Here is a 20,042-nt window from a genome sequence, read left to right on the forward strand (position 1 = left end):
CCCCAAGTGCAGGCTCTGGATGTGAGAGGGAGGAGCCGGGCCCTGCTGACCCTGGGCTCCCCTCCCCAGGCACCTCCTCCTCCTTGGCAGGCCAAGGGGCAGCTGCAAAGGGCAGGGGCGTGGGGGACACTTCAGGAAAAGGGCCTGGGAGGCAGGCAGGCCAGATGGCTGCCTGCCGGAGGAGTGGATCTGAGCCTACTGGCTGCCCACCGAGGAGCCCTGAGCTGAGTCTTCCCTGCCTGCCCTCCCCAGGGACCACAGTGGCCCTTGGGACTCTCCGGGACTCTCCCCATCCTGCCCTGGGTGGGGGCGCAAAGGCAAGGAGGCTGGGGGAGGGCTGGGCCTGGCTCAGGAGCTGGGAGACAGATCACGAGCCTCTAGCGGAGTTGCAGGAGAGCCAGTAATTCAAACCATCCTGACCCTTCGGTGAACCTGAACCTGCTGACCTTGACAACGCCAGACAAGGGAGGCCTCACAAACCTCAACCTGCACGAAGGCCTCGCCTTCGCCCCCTCCCTTCCTTGGAGCCCCAGGGCCCAGCCTCCAGGTGGCTCCTCATTTGGCTGTCCCCACCATTTGACTGTCCCCACCACACATGAGTAACCCTCCCTCCCCAAAGGACCCCCCCCCCGCCTGCCTCAGAACGCTCTCTGTGGGAGGCCCCACTGGAGACCATCCGCGCACCTTTCAGGGGGGCCCCCCACCACCAGGCCGAGGGGTTCTCCTTTAAACACGGCTTTCACACCTTGCGCATTCTCCTCCTGCCTGAGCCTTGATCTTTTTCAGAAGTACTGGCTATAGTATGCGTGTGCGTGTGTGTGTGCACGCAGGTGTGCATGCGTGGGGTCTGGGTGCACACAGGGGCAAGGATAAAATGTGATCAAGACAGAGCGGGCAGAGGAGGGAAGAAAAGCCCGAGGAAAGCAGCCCCAGGAACCTGCATTAAGGTAAATGCAGTTTATGAAGTTTATGCTTCCCTCCTAGGGAGAGCTGGATTCCATTCAACAGCCTCTCAGAGCCTGGCAAACAGCTCCTGAAGCAGAAAGTGCGGGCAGGAGCTCAGGCAAACCAGTGACAGAGGGAGGGATGCATAGACTCTCTCTCTTTCTCTCTCTCGTCCACGGGCTCACACAGATCTCCCTAGGCTCCAGCCGACTGCAAAGTCTGGATGGAGGGGTGCAGATGGTGTGTTTGGTAGGAGTGACTCTAAGAGCTTCACTTTCCTTCCCCCTCACCTGCCCAGCACCCCCCCCCCAACTTCACTTCCTCTCCTTTGGTGGTGTGGCCCATCCAGACACACAACCAGTGAGCCCCCCCTCCCCGGGCAGGCTGGTGGCATGGCAAGCGGGACCGAGGGCCACATGGACCCTTGGGACAGCCGGCCTGTAAAAGCTGCTCTGTGTGAGGGGCAGTGGGGACAGTCTCAGGCAGATCGTCATGAGGCATAAGTGGTAAAAGGGACCAGAATGTGGTCTCCCAGGAAAGCTATCTTTTTTCTGACACTGGGATTCCTTTTTTCTGGTATCTTGGTCTAGGCCAGCTGGGTACCTTGTAGCTCCTGGAGACAGCTGTTGGAGTCTCTTAAGGAGAAACAGAGACAGTGTTTTTTTTTTTTTCCCTGGGACTTCAAAGGAAATGAAATGACCGGCAAGATTAAGGATAAGGGCTCTCAGGGGGACTTATGAGCAAGGTGGGCTGTCTGCTCTTCTGGGGTTTCTTCTTGTGCATGAGCACATGCGTTCACGTGTGCATACGCTAGTCATGTAAATGGGCTGGAGTCCTTGACTTCGGAGGAACGGAGAGTGTATAGTAAAGGCCTTCACTCCGACCCCTGGGGTTGACATTCCCTTGCTTCGGTGACAGGCCTTAGCTGGGGGAGGGACACGGGGAGGGGAAGTCTGTCTCCTGCCTCTCCCCAGGAACTTGGTGTCCCTGTTCAAGTTCCGCCAGGAGCTGGGACAGAGGAGGACAGAGGAGGATAGCGGAGGTAGAGTCATCCAAAGGCAGACCGTGGAGGGAAGAAGAGTTGAAGGGAAAGCGAAGGATGGGCAGAAATTGCTGATTATGGAGAATGCTCTGGAAGCCAGGAGATGCCAGGCATGGAGGGAGGCAGAAACTGGCCAAGGATGGCTTTCGCCCTTTCTCTCCCCTTCTCTCTCCTCTCCCCTCCCTCCTCCCCTCCCTCCCTCTCCTCATCCCTCCCCTCTTCCCGCCACACATCTTTATTGGTTCCGGTAATAGCGTTGATTTGCATGTCAGGCAAAGCCTTGCTACACACACAGAAAGAAAACCCCAGCCGTGGAGGCTGGCAGTGTCAGCTCTCGCTGTTGTTCGACAGTGTAAAATTAAATTAATAAAGCCCCCAACACAGGAAAACATAACAGGAAATTAATGGCCTTTACTGTCGCTCTGATGCAGTCATTTGCAACCCTGCTTTCCGCACCAAAGACTTCATAAATGCAAGCAGTTTCTCTAAACAAGCATACTTAGGGCGGCCTGCTATGTAATTTTTCGCCTTGCTTGTGTCCTTTGAGCTAACAAAGCCCCCTTCCCTCCTGGCTCCAGAGAGGTTTCTAACTGGTCCTGGCCCCAGCTGGAACCCAGCACCAGGCAGGAGGCCCCAGCCCTGCCCTGAGAGCCCACATAGCGCTGAAGGAGGATTCATCCCCACACAGACAGACGGAGACTGGGCCAGCCCTCCTTCCCCACCGACCGCCAGGGAGCCTGGAGCCCTAGCCTCTGCCAGCCGGCCAGCAGGAAGGCACAGCGCCCGCTCTCAAGCAGGAAAGTTGATCACTCTGGGGAATTCACCCAAACCTCTCCAGGGCTCACTCTTCCCCTTTCCCTGTACAATTCAGTTCTCTCTCCACTACCTGTTCACTCCCCTCCTGTCATTGCTTCTGGTCATCCCTTCCCTCCGGCTTCACCTCTGCCTGCTCCCCCTCCCACTTCCTAGATGGGTCACATGCACTCACGCTGGTGGCTGTGTGTCAGCCGTGGGGGCTATTGCCCTTCTTTGCTACAGGTGCCTGGGGATTTGGGGACGAGGGGGGACTAGCTTATTCAGAAGGGGGAAGGTCACTGAACTGGTATAATTCTCTGGAGGTCTCGGTCTCCCATCTACTGTCTGGTGAGGAAGTGTGAGGGTCATACCTCTGTCCTCGGGCAGATTTCCTATAAGCTGTTTCAGACAGCTGAGAGTCTGTGGTTTTCCTTTGGTGTGGAAATAGTGGAATATTGAGAAAACTTACATCTCTGGCGAGCTTTGTATCAGTGTGGGTTCAAGTGCCCTCTGTGTTGGGATGTATGAGAGGAAAAAATAACCAGGAGGATATGAGTCTCCAGGAATTTATATCTACTGGGGGAGGCAAGGCTATCACACATCAGACAATAAGCTATTAATTAAATGCTGAACCATGTGGCCGAGCATTCACTAGGCATCCAGGGAAGTGGCTAGAAGAACAAACGGGAGTTGGGACTTGAGCCCCAGAGTACCCAAGATTCGGAGAGACTGTCTCCAGAGACCCCTCCCAGGTGAAGGGAGATCAGTGGCTGGGCTGAGGATGGTGACAAGGCAAAGTATCATATTCATAAAGGTCATCTGGTCTTATCTGCCACTCCCATAGAACTTTCCCTTCCCACAGTTCTGGCCGACGGGCCACAGGCCCTGCCTGCCCATAGGACATCCATGGACAGTTGTTGTTAACAGCACTGCCTTGATTTTGAGTCAGGGTAGTGTTGGAAAAACCTTGGAAGCCAAATGTCTGGCTGTGGGGTCCATCTGCACTCCTTACTGGTTGTGGGACCTTCGGCTATTTACATGATCTCTTTGAATCTCAGGTTCCTCATCTTTAAAATAGAGACAACAATATTCACCACTTAGAGTGATGGTAAAGATCTCCTTTTGATGTCCTCTCTCCTCTCCCTCCCTTCTTCCCTTCTTTCCATCTGTCCCACCTGGTTTGCTGAGCCCCCGGGTGAGCTTTAGTTTCTCACATGATGTGGTCCCTGCACTGGAGGAAGATTTCCCACCATCCTGTTGCCCGTATCTGAATCCACTCTTGACAGTTAAAGTCTCTCCGACATGTCCACTGAACTCTAGAGGCTGTCTAGCCAAGAACGGTAGAACCATGGTCACTCTCCATCTGGAGGTTCTGCCTCCATAATGTAGCCCAAGATTACATTCGATTTTTTTTTAGCAGCTCTGTCGGACTCAAAATCATATCGAGTTCGTGGTCAACGAAAACCTCGAGATCTTTTTCACATCAATTGCTATCAAGCCAGGTCTACCCCATTCTGCACTTGGATAATTGATTTTTTTTTTAACCTAAACATAGGGCATTCCATTTATCCCTGTTGAATTCCATCTTGTTGGTTTGGGCTCTTAATTCCACCTGATTAAGATCATAAGGGTGTCTTCTGTAGCATAATCCTAGTCGGGTTTTTTTACAAGAATTATTTGCCTTGGGGCACCCGGGTGGCTCAGTCGGTTAGGTTAAGCATCTGCTTTCAGCGCAGGTCACGATTTCAGGGTCCTGGGATTGAATCCTGCATCGGTCTCTCTCTCTAGCGGTGAGTCCGTTTCTCCCTCTCCCTCTCCCTCTGTGCTCTCTCCCAAATAAATAAATAAAATCTTCAAAAAAAAAAAAGAATGATTTATCTTTATAGTAAAGGAGAGACAGTGGCCCGCCGTGGAAGCTTCCCTCCTGGTTGTAGTAAATGAATGCTTTGGGTACTACTGAGCCCAGCAGCCATCAAGCATTTCACTTTTCTTCATCCTGCCCATAAAATTAGGAAGGGGATTCTCTGTGAAATGTTAACATTCACCACATCCACAGCATTTTCTCAATCAATTAAAAATGCAACTTAAGTTGATGAGCAGATCGAGTGCCTGCTATGTATAAAACATGGCGGGACTGGTTTACAAAAGCAAATCGAATGCAGTTCTTGACTTTGAGAAGCTTCTAATCTGGTAGGGAGGTAAACGTGCACATCATTATACAAGCAGAATGCAATAGATGCTATGATCAAGGTATAAAATGCTATGATGAGTGTTTAAAGAAGAGAGAGAGAGTGCACAGGTGCTTCCAATCAGGGCAGTTAAAAGAGGTTTTAGTGGGGTTAGCATCTGACCGAAGCATTGATAGCTAATGAATGTGCCACAACTTCTTCTTGGTGGGTGCAGGCAGGTTCCGGGGTATCCCCATGTTTTTTCCCATGGCCCACACACTAACTGTATAACAATGTCTTCTAAAAGATTTCCCGACCCCAGCATTAAATTTATTAGAGCGTTATTTGCATGAACCCCCTCCCCCCTTTGCAGGGAAGATGGCATTGGGCTTTGTCACTGCCTCATGCTTTCATTGTGACTTCTCAAGGATTACCAGCAAAAAATTTAGGATCCTATCCACTTTCTCCTGGAGGGTGCCCGTAGATGAATTATCTGAGCCCAGGGAAAGTTAAGTACATTGAAATAGAGAAGAGTTACCTGCCTGGCCCCCTGCTGATGTGGGCAACTCATGCTGGTCCCATTTCCAAGATTCTTTGCTTTGGTGGAGAAGAAGGCAAGCAGAGGGAGGGAGGGTCGAGAGGTTCTGCCTCCCCCCCTCTTTTTTCTTTCTTACTCCCCTTGCCAAGTACTGAACCTAAGCCTGCTTGCCTTTTTGTTCTTTCTTCAGACATAGCTACGAAAGCCCTTTTCTGTTGTCTCAGCTTGTTATGACCTTTTGTCTTCCTGACAGGTTCATGCTACTCGCATATCCATCCTTGGTTATGGTCCCCTCCTTCCATCTGTTGTGTCCTTTTTAAAAGGGAAAAAAATAACTTTTGTCTGGTAATAAGTGTCATACATGCTCATTGGAAGGTATTTGGAAGATACAATAAATTTTTTTTAAAACCACCCATAATCTCATCACTGAGAGATAACCACTGTTAGAATTTGGTATAGTCTTTATGGTCTTTTTTTTTTCTTCTTGCATATATAATTTTTTATCAAAATTGGAATGATACTGTATATACAGCTTGTGTCTTGCTATTTTCACTTAACATTATATAGGACCATTTTCACATATCATTAAATATTCTTTGAAAACATGATTTTTTAATGGCTGCATAATCTTCCACTGTTCAGTGTACATGTCCTTTTAAAATCTAGGCTCATCATATTTTAAAGCTTATCCGTGTGCAACACCAATGATTTTTCCTTAAATGTCCTTCTCTTTCAACCCCTCCCCCACTCCAGTCCCTTTACTTTGTCAGGTAATTTGAGCTTGTAGAGGTGGAATTTCATTTTTAGAGCACCCTGTCCTTACGGAATTATACTCCCTTGTAGAATCTCTTGCCATGGAATCACACGACCGTTCTTGCCCTCCCTGTGTAGCAGTTGCTTTCCTCAAGTTGGATTCTGTCCAATGCCTCCTTCACTGGCTACTGTCAACTCTAGACATGCCTGCTTTCTCCGCAGATCCCCATCACTTCCCTTTTATCATTTTTTTTAAGATTTTATTTATTTATTTGACAGAGATCACAAGCAGGCAGAGAGGCAGAGAGGCAGGCGGGGGATGGGGGAGGTGGGAGGGAGAGCAGGCTCCTGGCTGAGAGGAGAGCTGGATGCAGGGCTCCTCTATCCCAGGACCCTGAGATCAAGACCTGAGCTGAAGGCAGAGGCTTTAACCCACTGAGCCACCCAGGTGCTCCGCCTTGTATTGGTTTTTGTCTCTTGGTCAGAATTAAGCAGCTTGGAATAGTGAAAAGGGCATTGGGCATTGAGAACCTCGGTTCCCATCTTAAAGATCACCAGCTGTGTGACATGGGAAAATTACTCAACCTTTCTGAGCCTTTTTTTTTCCGTCTCTAAGAGGGAATCCGATTAAATGATCATCTCCATGATAATCTGCAGCTGTAAAATGCAGTGACACTGAATCCAGAATAGCAACTCACTTCGTTGTTTCTTTTTTCTTCTAAAAGCTAAACTGTTGGGGCGCCTGGGTGGCTCAGTGGGTTAAAGCCTCTGCCTTCGGCTCAGGTCATGATCCCAGGGTCCTGGGATCAAGCCCCGCATCGGGCTCTCTGCTCCGCAGGGAGCCTGCTTCCTCCTCTCTCTCTGCCTGCCTCTCTGCCTAGTTGTGATTTCTCTCTGTCAAATAAATAAAATATTAAAAAAAAAAAAAAGCTAAACTGTTAAGCAAAGCAAGTTAAGAGGTTATCTACCTTTGCTTCTGGAATTCTGTTAGATGAACCAGCCAATATTCCTTTTTTTTTTTTTTTTAATCACCTTGGGCCCTGTGCTAGGTTTATGAAGATGAAAAAGATGAGTCCCTGCCTTCGAAATAGTCACAGTTTAGTGGAGAAAACAAACATTAAAAAAACAACAATGAGGGGCGCCTGGGTGGCTCAGTGGGTTAAAGCCTCTGCCTTCGGCTCAGGTCATGATCTCAGGGTCCTGGGATCAAGCCCCGCATAGGCTCTCTGCTCAGCTGGGAGCCTTCTTCCCTTTCTCTCTCTCTGCCTGCCTCTCTGCCTACTTGTGATCTCTGTCTGTCAAATAAATAAATAAAATCTTTAAAAAACAACAACAACAATGATGATACATAGAGATTCTAAATTTGGCTCTGCCACTTACTGGCTGTAGTAGGTAATTTGGGGTAAGTTACTTAACTTTTCCATCCCTACGTTTTTCTGGGTTATGAACTTAAGCTGCTACCAGCATATTGCCTGTGTTGCTGCTGCTTCTTGCATCACTTGTTAGCTGTGTAAACTTAGGAAAGTTCTGGAACCTTTGCACATCATTTCCTCACCTATGAAATGGAGATAATAATAGAAGCTTCCTGCTTAAGTTCTGGTGAAAATTAAATGAGTTAATATATGTACAATTCTTAGATGAGTGCCTAATATATAGTAAGCACTTAGTGTTAGCTGCTGTTATTGTAAGGATTAAGTCAGTGTCTATATGTTACGCATAGTGTCTGCTACTGTAATAGGAACCGGATCAATTTCAGTTATTATTATTATTTCTACAATAGAGGTTTGGATAGATGGCAATTGGAACACAGAGAAAGAAGAAATTAATACTGCAGAGGGAGGAGCTAAGCCACCCGCTGTTGTAACTTTGAGGAAACTCAATCCAGAAGAGCTCATGGGACTTGGCCAAGGCCATGTAGCACGTGAGCAACAAAACCAGGATTTCAACTCAGATGTCACTCCTAGTCCAGTGTCCTGTTAGGATCACCAGTGCAGCTTAGTGTCCCTAGAGGCACATGGGTGTCAATGGACACAGCAAGACTGAGGTCAGGCAGGCCAGGCACCACGCCCACTTTTCCCCCTACCATGAACTCACTGAGTGTCTGGAAACTGAGCTTGGTCAAGAAGAAGAGGGTGGTCTAACAGGGCTAGAAGGCCAGGCAGAACCTAGTCTTGCTCAGAGCCTAAGCTTTGGGCCATGATTCCAAGGGCTTTTTCATGCCCTGTCCTCCGCCACAGCAGACTCACAGGTTGTCCAGTTTAAGGATGGGAAGCACAGGGGAATGTCATCCCATCTCCTTGGACAAACTGTATTCCCACCGGCACACTCTCCAGCCTGGGCCTTGCAGCCCCTCCCAGCACAGGGCAGTAGGGCTTTCCTCCTCTCTCCACCTTTTCCTATCTATTTCTCCTCTCCCCCAAGCTACCCCTCTTCCTTTCTTCCTCTCTTCCTCTTTCCCCTCCCCTCTCCTCCCATTCTCTCCTCCCTCCCTCGCACTCATTCCCTTTCTTATCCCCATCCAGACTCTCCCTGTGGCCCGAATCCCTGCTCTTGATCCCTGGAGGAAAGCAAAGTAGGGGAGGGGGGTGCCTGGAACCCTGCCCGCACCCCATCAGCTGGGAGGCCAGCGCCGCGTGGGGGTGGGGCCGGGCTGCACCGGCGGGCTGCCCTGAATGACAAGCGGGGATATTGATCGCATTCTGAACTCAGCCCAGCCGATAGAAGGTAATTAATGACTCCATTTGCCTCAGTACCGAGGAGAACAATTGAGTTTGAAACTGCAACAACTGGCAGCTGGGGGTGAACCCCTCAGAGGGGGAAGGTAGTGTTAGACAAGGGGGGGCGGAGCTGACCCCACCGGTCAGAATGGTGGGGAGCCCCCACCGGACCACAGAGAGCCCAGGCCCCTCCAGCGCCCCTGCCCCCTGGGGGCCGAAGCCCGTCATGCAATGATCCTACTTCCTCTGTCCCTTTCCTCTTTTCTTCCTGTCTCGCTTCTTGGGGTCATTTTCTGTCTTCCGATAAGGTAAGACTGACTTTCCCCCAGATTGCTTCCCCTCTGCTGTGTGATCTTTCGCATTTCTTTTTTTTTTTTTTACCCTCCCTCGGCTTGTTCCCTCGTTTGTAAAACTGAACTAATGGTATTTCCTTGGCAAGTGTTGTGTGAGAACTGGAGATACTATGTGTGAGGCTCCTGAAGCCCGCCTGGGACACTGTGTGCTTACGTGCTAATGACGATGATGGTGATGACCTTTGACAGAAAAGGCAAATTTGGTGGCGAATTTGGAGAGGGCTCAGAGTCAGACATCCTGAGTTCAAATCCAGCCTCTGCTGCTTAGTCCTTGGCTATTGTTGAACAAATAATTTTCCTGCTCATCTGAAAAGTGAGAAGTACCTCATAAAGTCAAGCGGATTTAATGAGTATATGTAAAAGCTCTAATGTCAGTTTCCCCAGAGGTAGACGTGCGTACTGGGGCTGCGAGAGCTGACGGTAGCATTCTTCCTCCCTGTACTTGGCAAAGATCCCTCTCAAATGCCTTATTCTTACTTCTTGGGATTTGCGGGGGAGGTAGCCCTTATTCATCCCACCTTGATTTTGTGGACTTTGATGAGCCTGGGTGTTTTCTGACCAAGGAAATGGCATTATTTCACTCTGTCTCTAATCATCCCCCCAACCCACTTTTTGGTCAGTGCTCCAGACTTTCTCCTGTCCTTCACAGTGACTACTTGGAGAATTCAGGTAGAAAATCATCACACAAGGAGGACGGAACAGCTGTGTGCCTAGCCCTCACCCTTAGGATGTGGTAGTCAGTGACTTCCCTCCTGCCCAAGTTGCTGGGCTCTCACTGGACAGCACGATTCATGACTGGCCTGGCCTGGAGTCAGAGAAGGTAGAGAAGGTAGAAGGTAGGACTCTGCTCCCAGCAAGCCCAGAAGAGATGGGGAGTGATAAGGCTAAGTGAGTGAGATCAGATCCTTTCGCTGTGGGAGTAAATGACATTCCTGTTGATGATTCTGGAAGTGGTGCATGCTTCTTGTACAAAGTCTGGACAATATGGAAAAACTTAGATGAGAAGAAATGATCCAGATTTGCTCACGATCCGAAGATAACCATTGTTAACCATGTTCACAAAGTGGCTCTCCTTCTAGTCGAGATGATCTTTGGTTGTGCAGCTGTCTTTGTCCCCATGGAGACCAGGGCACCGCTGCTGGAGCCCCCGCTCTGGACTTGGGCTGGGCGGGCTCCGGCTGCCCATTGTAGCTCCGTCCTCAGCTGTCCACGGAGCACCTCCCGGGCGCCAGGCTCTCCGGTGGATATGCCCTTGAGCTAGCCTCCCACTAATCTCTACTTTGTTTGCTCTGAGCCCATTTCCTCGCCAGTAAATAGGGGATCATAATCCCTACCTATCTTGGAGCGTGGTTAGGAAGCCCAGATAACCTAAGATCTGTGAAAGCATTCTGTTAACTGCTCGGCAAATAGGGAGCAGTCAGAGGAGAAGACAATATGAGCCTTTGTTCCCCCGAAAGAAAAATATTCATCAGAGTTTTAGCTCACGGTTTAATTTAATAAATTTATTTATATCCTGCTTTATTCCAAAAAGGACTTGTCATAGCTCACTGTCCTTGAGACAGTGCTGTAGTGGACAAAACACCCGGAATGGGGTCCAGTCCTAAGAGCCCTAGTGCCGAGCTGTGTGACCTCAGACTGGTCACCTCCCCCTGCTCGCTGCTCACCCCTGCTAGTTTTTCTCACTGTAAAATGAGAAATTTGGACCAAGTCTCCCCTAGTCATTTTCAAACAGTCAGTGCTCAGTCAGCAGAGGGCCCCAGGCTGTGTCTTCAGTGTAGGGAGGGTGCAAGGCAGAGAAGTAGGAATGCTAGGAGGGAGACCATACCCCAGATGGAGTCAAGTGGTCCCCAGCTGAGCCCCTGGGTTTAGAACCTGGGCAGCAGGGTGAAATGATGCAATGGGTAGGCTCTGGGTCAAGCAGACCTGAAGTCAAATCCCGACTGTCACTAACCAGCTGCCTACCCTTGGCTAAGCCATGTAACGTCTTTTTGCCTCAGTTTCCCTCCCTTTCACATAGGTATCACAGTCCTGACCTCACAGGGTTGTAGAGAGGATTCAGTGGCATGTAATAAGCTGAGTACTGTGAGCTGCTCATGGACGGTGGCTGGGCCGGGGACAGAAGGAGGACAGGGCTGAATCCCCCCCCTCCACAGGGACTAATTAGCACATGGTCCCTTCCTTGCTCCAGCAGCGTGTGGGGTGAGGTCTTACTAAACCTACAGCAACCACATTTTCCAACCTTCATCTAAAATATGGCCTGGCAGTGGGAAAGAGAATTAAAAATCAGAATTGTTCCATAAAGCCCAGGACATGAGGCCACCATACTCTAGCCCCGTTCTTGGAATCCTGACAGGGGGTTGGCTTATCTCAGCAGGATAAAGGCCGAGGGCCTCCTCCCATCAGTTAGGAAAGGCCTTCTCTGGAACCAGCTTCCACCACAGGCCAATAGACCCATCTTATCCCACCCCCGCTGTCTGTGATGGGGCCTCGGTGTGGGGAGTCCAATTCAGAGGTTGTCTCTGGTCCCTGTTCCCAAGTGACCTCTGCTGCCTTCCTTGGACGGTGGCTCTGCAGCTCCCAGGTCAAATGCTGCTCTTAACTGGGAAGACGGTGTTCTCTGTCCTTTGGGCAAAGGTACCATAGGTGGGCAGGGTAGTGTTGGTGAGGGGCCGCTGTTAGACACTCACCAGCAGTGGGGGTGAGTGAAGAAGGGGCATAAGCCCACCCAGGGCCCTGCTGTGGATCTTCCCACATCCTCTGATTGGTAGGGACCTGATAGGCGACTAGGTGTTCTGGGGTGCCAAGGCAGTCAGGTGGCCAGTCCAGAGACCTTGGGCCAGGGACCTGGGTCAGCCATTCATTCAGTCACTCATCAAATGCCTCCTCTATGCCCATGTCCGTGTCCAGCGCTAGAGCCGCAGAGATGAATTCAGTCATGGTCTCTGCCCCCGGGAACTCATGACCTGGCTCTCTGTTGGATCGGGAATCTTCTTGGAGAAGGATGCTCTCTAATTACTCACGCATTTCCTTTCCCGCTCACTCTGAAACCTAGTTCAAGATGTGCTTCTGCCTCCTCCTCTGTCTGGCCGGCTCTGCCAGCAAGCCTTGACTCCCCGGGCCTAGCAGTGGTGTCCCAGTGTGGTTCTGTCCCTCTCCTTGTGGCACCTCTCAGAGTCTCCCCTTGGAAAGTCCCACCCAGAGGGCTCTCTCGCCCTCATCCTCAGGAGGTCTCTGCCCGTGGGCAGTGCTGAGCACGACTTCGTCTTCTCTTCCTTTTCTAGTCTCTTCTTCCATGTTCTTTTTGTGTTTGCTCCTCTCTCTCTCTTCTCTTCTCTTCTGTTTTTCCCCTTCTTCAGCCTACCCTCCCCACCCCCATCCAGGCCCTTCTACAGCTGGACACCCAGAAGTCAAGTGACTTCTCCCCAGCCAGCACTTCCCCGGGCTTCTGGGGAAAGGAGCATCTTCCCTTCTTCCTCTGCCTGTTCACTGCCTCTGCCTTTCCTCCTTTCCTGGACTTCTGCTCCTTGAACCTCTGATCCCAGGCTTCTCCCAACCACCTCTCCTCACTCCCTTCCCACACTCTCCACTTGCCTTCATCCTTCCCGTCCTTCTCCAGCTGAAAGAAGGGTGCCACCCCTCCTCTGAAGAGAGCCTGCGAGAGCTTCCTGTCCCCATCCTCCATGGTTCCACGGCCCACGCCCTGTCTCTGCTCCCCCACCCCCTACTCCCCCCAAGAAGTTTCTTTGTGCTCCTTCGTCATTCATCATTACCGCTGCCTTTCCTGCCTCCTCATTGCCTTCTTCTTCCTCTGAGAGTTTCCTCAAGCCTGCTGTAGCCTCTCTTGGGGTTCTCTGCAGGCTTTCATCACACCACCTTGCTTCCCTGATCCTCCAGCACCTTCTTTCTCTCCCTCACCCCCGTGCCCTTCCTCCTCCTCTCCTTCCCTTTGCCTGCCTCCCGCTGCCACCTCTTCCAGTAGCAGGCTTCCCTTCGCCTTTCCTTCCACCCTCCCCCTCCACTGCTGCCTCTGTAACCTGTCTTATCACCAGGGCCTGAGTATACAAAAAAATAAATAAATAAAAAGGTCAGTGAGTGGAGGGAGCAGCAATAACCCCTAAAACAGTACTATCAGTGGAACATGATTGATCAATTGAATTCCATAGCGGCTGAAAAATGTGGGATTAAGTAGTGTATTATACGCACAATGAGTTGAGGCATGATGTTCATTTCAAGTTCATTTCGCCGGCCTCTGCCACCAGATCAGGCAATCAATAGGGGCAGCAGATATCATATATCACCTCTCTGCGGGCTGGGGAGAGAGCACCATAATCTCTCGCAAATTTAGAGTGACAGATTTGTCAAGATCTGAAGGGCCCCTGAATAAATGAAGGAAAAGAGACTCCTCCAGCCAGTGACCTGAGGACAAAGCTTCAGTTCAGCCCCCATACACATACACACACACACACACACACACACACACACACATATGGTGGAGCCAAACCACACACAGGCTCAGACACAAATCCACGCAGGGGCACGCTGTGAGCCTTCCCACACATATGCACACACCCGAGCACTGAACGTGAGAGCACCTGCTCACAGACAAAGGCACACCTTCCTTGTGGGACCCGTTTGGTGACACTGCAATAACCGCACACAAAGACACCGCCACCTAGCTTGGCCCGACAGCAGGGATTCCCAAAGAGGTTAGGAGGATTCCAGTGGGAGAGGGTTAGACACAATGAACATGCAAAGAGCTACAGGGGTGGAATCAGGAGGCACATCCTTGAAATAAAAGCAGGCACAGAAGAAACACGGAGCACCTGAGCTCATGCTCCCTGTGCGGTGACTCATGCATGCGTGCACACACACACGCGCGCGCACGCGTGCACGCTTTGAGAACAGCTCTCGTTCTGTCACTTACACGAACACCCACACATATCTGTCTGGATGTTTACACGTGTACAAATGTGTATACACAGAGAATACCCATATGCAAGGAAAAACTAAGTGTGCCGCACCCTAACTTATATAAGAGACACATGCAGTGTCTAAGACAAAATCATTCCAGAGGCTTGTACAGTAAAAAATACAACCACCAAGTTTTGTGTCCGTAGGAATGCAGGGAGCATGGAAAGCTCATGGAGGCTGGCCCTGTGTCTGTCTCTCCACTTCAGCCTTGATCCTGCCCTTCATTTCTCTCTCTTTCACATGCACGTGCGCGCATGCACACACCCACACCCACACACACACTCTCTTTGCTTTCCCACCTCCTGAGGAATAGAGTACAGGGAAGGGAAGATAGTGGGTCCCATTTGGAAAGCAGACCCCATGCTCCATCTGGGAGGCCGGAAGAGAGGATGGCTGCGGGTTGAGGTTAATCAATATGTAATATTTTCTATGGTCTCCCGAATGATACTGTACGGTGTTACTGTATATAATGCAATATTGATTATATCATATCGTATAATCACCTATAAACTGATATATATAATAGTCCCAGAGGAACACCCTGAGGCCTCCAGCATGTACTGGCCCCCAGGCCCAAGGCTCCTCTGTGGGTCTTGGACTGAAGGAAGCCAAGGAGTGGCCACACTGGGGCCGGCGAGGACCCAGCCTCGGGTTGGGGAGTTGCCACGTAGATGTTCACAGAGAGAGCCAGTAAGGAGACTCTTAGCTCACTGTGTGCTCTGGAAACTAACAGACGGGATGCAGGGGTGCAGGGAGGGGGAGGGAAGGGTATCAGAAAGTCTGGGTAGAGCGGGACCTGGACAGAACTGGCCTGCAGCCCCAGGGAGCAGGCACGAGTGTGGCACCTCCGTGGCTTTTCCTTCACAGAGTGTGTCTCCGTTCTCTGTGGCAACCACAGGAGGAGCCGGGCGCCCATGGGGCTGGCCCCTGACAGAAGCCTGGCTGGAGTCCAGGTTGGAGACAGAGGCTGAGGAGGGCAGTCTGGGCATAGGAGCACACTCTGGGCACAAAGACACTGTCCTTAGTCTCTGCCCAAGGCGGGGTCTCACTCCTCACGTATCACCTGCTGTCCTCCTGCTCTGGTCTCTGTCCTGGCCCCACGAGAGCAGAATCCCTCAGCTTGACTTTCAGAGTCCCTCCTCCCTCAGTGGTGAAGTTAATTACTTCACCCAGTCTCCGTGTTACACTCAGCCTCGGAGATTTGATGATTTTCCACCATTGGAGTCAGTGGAACTGAAATTCATCTCAGAGCCGAGTTCAATTCTCCACAGGCTCGGTAATGCTGGTCTGAGACATCCAGCTCCTCCCCCAGGCTGACCCAGGCCTGGGGACAGAAGGGGTTCTCGGAGACATTCCCTCAGGAGACCCCCTGGCTATAGGTCTGCCCAGTCCTTCCCACACCCCCGGCTGCCCGCACGGGGACAACTTGCCTTTCTTTTCCCAGGTCCTTCAGAGGCTCTGGCTTCCCCAGCCAGATTTTGGAGGCATGGTCAGCCCCTGGGTCAGCTGCTCTAGCCTAGAAGCTGGGGGTGAGGGGTCCCAGCAGGGCTAGAAAGTCCCCTTGACCTACTATGCCTGTGCCAGCCTGCGCTGATGCCACCAGTGTCCGTGTGTCCTCCAGATGTGTCCGAGGGCTCGGTCCCCAATGGAGACTCCCAGAGTGGCGTGGACAGTTTGCGGAAGCACTTGCGAGCGGACACCTTCACCCAGCAGCAGCTGGAAGCTTTGGATCGGGTCTTTGAGCGTCCTTCCTACCCCGACGTCTTCCAGGCATCAGAGCACATCAAATCAGAACAGGTGAGGAAGGAGCTTTTTTTTTTTTTTTTTAATATTTTATTTATTTATTTGACAGTAAGAGAGAGCACAAGTAGGGGGAGCAGGCAGAGGGAGAAACAGGCTCCCTATTGAGCAGGGAGTCCAATATGGGGCTCCATCCCAGGACCCTGGGATTGTGACCTGAACTGAAGGCAGCCGCTTAATGACTGAGACACCCAGGCACCCCAGGAAGGAGCTTTCTGCTTGCAGAAGTGGACAGAGACGGGGCAGGACAAGGCCTCTGAAAAATGTGTATACCCAGCGTCACCCATGTGACATATAGGTACACCACGTGCATGCCAAGTAGACACACTCACACCGAGACGCTATGGTAGTGTTCAGAAAAACCATTATGGTTTATGGCAGTTAGAAATGATGAGTTCTGGGTGATAGGTCTTGGGTAAGTCTTGTTCCCTTTCAGAGCCTCAGTTTCCCCATCCGTAGAATGGAGGACTTGGGTGAGGTCTAATAGGTCGCTTCTGGCCCTGCCATTCCATGCATGTGACATAGTAGACCCAGGATACGTCCTTGTCCTCTTGCCATGTCCCTTGCCTAAATGCCTTGGAGGTCTTATAGAAAGTTTGGGCGAGACCAGGGTGCTCTTCTCACCCTTGGGGCCTGCCTCCTGCTCCCAAGTCCAGCTGTCCAGTGTGACCCGAGTTCGGCTGATGGCCTACCCCTCCGCCCGGATACTTCGTCCAGACGCAGAGCGGCCCCGCGCACCACACAGCCCACAACACACCCGCACAATACACAACGTAGACACATCTCCTGACTCCTCACTTTTACCCTTGTGCACATGTTTATACACCACCACAGGCACCTGCTCCCTCCCCCCACTCACAGCTCACACTCCTGCTAGCACACACACCCCCACCCCATCTGCCAGAAGGGGGGCCTTCTCCCAGACCACAGCTCGGCACACCCCCAGCACCTGCCTCCACGCACACATCCAGAGGGGCCCCAGTGCACACACTCCCATTCCTGCCACACCTAAGGCCCTGGCCAGGCCCACAGCCACCGCACAACCCCGTCCGCTGGGCTTGCACGCACACACGCACGCTCGCACGCTCTCACACCCGCGCAGCCCTGCAGGCTCCACGCGGCGCGGTTCCGCTCTAGGACACCAGCGGCTCCCAGCCACTTGCCTCTCTCTCCGCCCGTCCTTTTATCCCATAAGCTGTTTGTCTTCATAAAACAAAAATCAAAAGTCTTTTTAAGGTGCCCTGAGCCATAAACCAACAAAGGAGGAGCCGGCCAAGGCGGGCGGCTTGGTGCACCCTCCACGAGTCCCCGGCTGTATTACAATGAATAACCTTTATTTACTTTCATTAGACTATTAAACACCAGCACAGTCATTTTTCCCCCTGAAACTCGGAGCAGGGCCCATAAAGCAAATCCGAAGCCTAATTGAGTTCATTTTAATTTCTCTCCGATCACAGCGAATTACTCTGGTGATAAATCAGGGGGCAGCTTCACCCCCAGTAGAAGGCCTAATTTGCAGCTAATTACAAAACTGATTTCTACAGGAAGATCAATACGAGAAGGAATTGGAAATGACGAGGCAATCCCGGCCAGCCAGGGAGGGGAGGGGGCCCTCTGGGGGGGCCAGGAAGCGGAAGGGAAAAAAACGGACCCGAAAGAGCAGAAAATCAGTTTTAATTTAACGTAATATTAATCAGAGCAACTTTTCCTGCTTTGTGCAAGCTCCTGGTCGGCCCGGCTCCGGGGTCTGGCTGAGCGGTGACGGCAATAAAAAGGCAATTACCCGAGTGTTTCGGGCAGGACACCCTTTCAGAGGCAATGACTGGCCCCCTCCCACCCTTCTGTTAGCCATGTGGACTCTCCCCCTCCCCAATTTCATACCCCAGTGCACAGGCAGAGAGCAAGGGGCCCGTGGGGCTGTCTTTGTTTGTTTTTTAAAAAGGGGGCGCCAGCACCCGATCAGCCAGCCCAGCAGTGCCAGGCCCAAGGCCCCCCTAGGCCCTTCCCCCAGCTCCTGCCTCCGCAGGCCCATCAGGGTCCGCCCCTCCTCCCCAAGACTCCTGGGGGACCTGAGAACACCCCTTGCTTCTCAGCAGGGGGGGCCCAACTGCTACACCCCGCCCTTGGGGCTTTGTTGGCAGGAGAGACTACAGCAGTTCAGAGAGGGCTGGGATCACCACCACTAACTATCCTCTAGCAACCCCCAGTTGGGTCTCCTCCACCCACACAAAACTCTCCATCATCCGCTGAGCCCGCCCCTCCCTCGCTCCCCTCCCTCTGCCTGGCCATCTCCTTCCGCCCCATCTGGGAAGGCTCCCTGTCCCTCCCCCCCATCTGCACACCGTGCCCTCTCTCTGCGTGTGCACATCAGTAGAGAGCTGTCGCTTTTCTCTCTTCTCCCAGGGGAACGAGTACTCCCTCCCAGCCCTGACCCCCGGGCTTGATGAAGTCAAGTCGAGTCTATCTGCATCCGCCAACCCCGAGCTGGGCAGCAACGTGTCAGGCACGCAGACATACCCTGTTGTGACCGGTAAGAAGGCTTCCAGGAGGTGGGGGGAGGCACTGATTTCTGTAAGGGCACCTCAGCCCATGCCATCTGGGGCCCAGTGGGACAAGTGGGCCCCCTGCCATGATATCTACAGAGAGAGTGAGCCTCTGAAAACCAGGGTGCTTCCTGAACAGATGTGTGCAGATGTGAGGAGAAGAGATTGTGGTCAGGATCTCTGTGTGCTTCCGCCTGGAAGGTCAAAGCTAGGAGGAGCTGTTGCTGGTTCCTTCTACCCATCTTCTTGCCTCTCTCTTTGCCTTTTCTCTTGCCACCCCCAAGGTGCCCAGAATTAGATGCCTCTTGCTAGGATGTGCACAGAAGAAGGCAGAGGGTAAATAATTTAGGCCAGACTGGAGGGAAGAGGGCGGTGACCAGCCTCCCTACTGCCATGCCTCCGAGGCTCCTCGGGGGTCCACCTTCCTCTCCCTCTAGGCCACCTGGGGAACTGAGGTTTTGGGCTTCAGGGCAGGGCCTCCACCTCCGTGGTTACAGAAAAGCACAATTATCCCAGTCACTCTCCCGCTTCCCAGAGAAATCACTGAGACTGAGGCTTGATTTCAAGGACAGGCAGGGTCAGACCTGTCCCACAGTCAAGTGCAGGGGAGAGCACATCTAATCCCCATGTTCCCGTGGATTGGGAGCAGCAAGAGGCGGCTGGAGGGGAAGCAGGCCGAGGTGTGGTGCAGTGAAGGACCCAGCCAAGGAAGCTCTCAGAGCTGCAGGCTGAGGAAGGTGCCTGGCACTGCAGAAGGGTTTCCGGGCCAGGAAAGTGCCCAAGTGGGAGAAACACACATTGAGGTGTTATTAAAATTCACCTAATTATTCTGGAGACACTAAAGCCAATGTGCCGTTTGTTCCTTGGGAGACAGAATGATTGAGAAGGGTCTCGGTGGGGATTGGGAGACACTGAGGCGTTACCTGCCGAGCAAGGCGTGTAGAGGCGGCCCGGGGACCCAGCAGCGGGCCTGTAGGCAGCCAGCGTCACAGCCGGTGGCAAAGGCAGGGAACAAGGCCCCGGTGCTGTTGTGGAGCTGCTCCAAGCAGGGCTCAGGCCGAAGCTGGGCTGTGAATGGCCATCCAGCTTCCACCTGCGGGCTTAGGAGGGCCTTGTCCTTAACCTTCCCAGGCTCTCCTCAAGGCGGGTCCTGGTGCAGCTGTTTCTGGCCCAGACAGGGTTGAGCTCTTCAGTTAGGTGATCAGAGCTGGAGTTCTGGAAGTATCAGAGACCCGGACGTTGCTTTTGGGAGTGACAACCTTGGCTGGGTCAGGGCATAGCCTATTACCAACTGGCCCTCGACATGAGTCCTCCTTAGCCAACGTGGAAGCTCTCTGACCTGCTGGGTGTTCTGACCCAAGGCAGAGAGATGATGCAGGCTAGGCCAACTTTCTGATCTGCTGAGAGTTTCAGTGGC

The 20,042-nt window shown here is 52.1% G+C and overlaps 1 protein-coding gene across 6 annotated transcripts in view; it reads left to right on the top strand.

Moving 5' to 3' along the window:
• The window catches only part of PAX2 (paired box 2), a 90,596-nt gene that overhangs the window by 53,107 nt on the left and 17,447 nt on the right, over positions 1-20,042 (top strand). For all 6 annotated transcript variants that reach the window (XM_046026151.1, XM_046026152.1, XM_046026147.1 and 3 more), the window contains 2 exons: positions 15,904-16,079; positions 18,486-18,612. In XM_046026151.1, coding sequence (XP_045882107.1) covers positions 15,904-16,079; positions 18,486-18,612 — 303 coding nt within the window. The remainder of the gene's footprint in view (positions 1-15,903; positions 16,080-18,485; positions 18,613-20,042) is intronic.

The sequence above is a fragment of the Meles meles genome, chromosome 13 (genome assembly GCF_922984935.1).
Source record: "Meles meles chromosome 13, mMelMel3.1 paternal haplotype, whole genome shotgun sequence".
NCBI classification, from domain to species: domain Eukaryota; kingdom Metazoa; phylum Chordata; class Mammalia; order Carnivora; family Mustelidae; genus Meles; species Meles meles.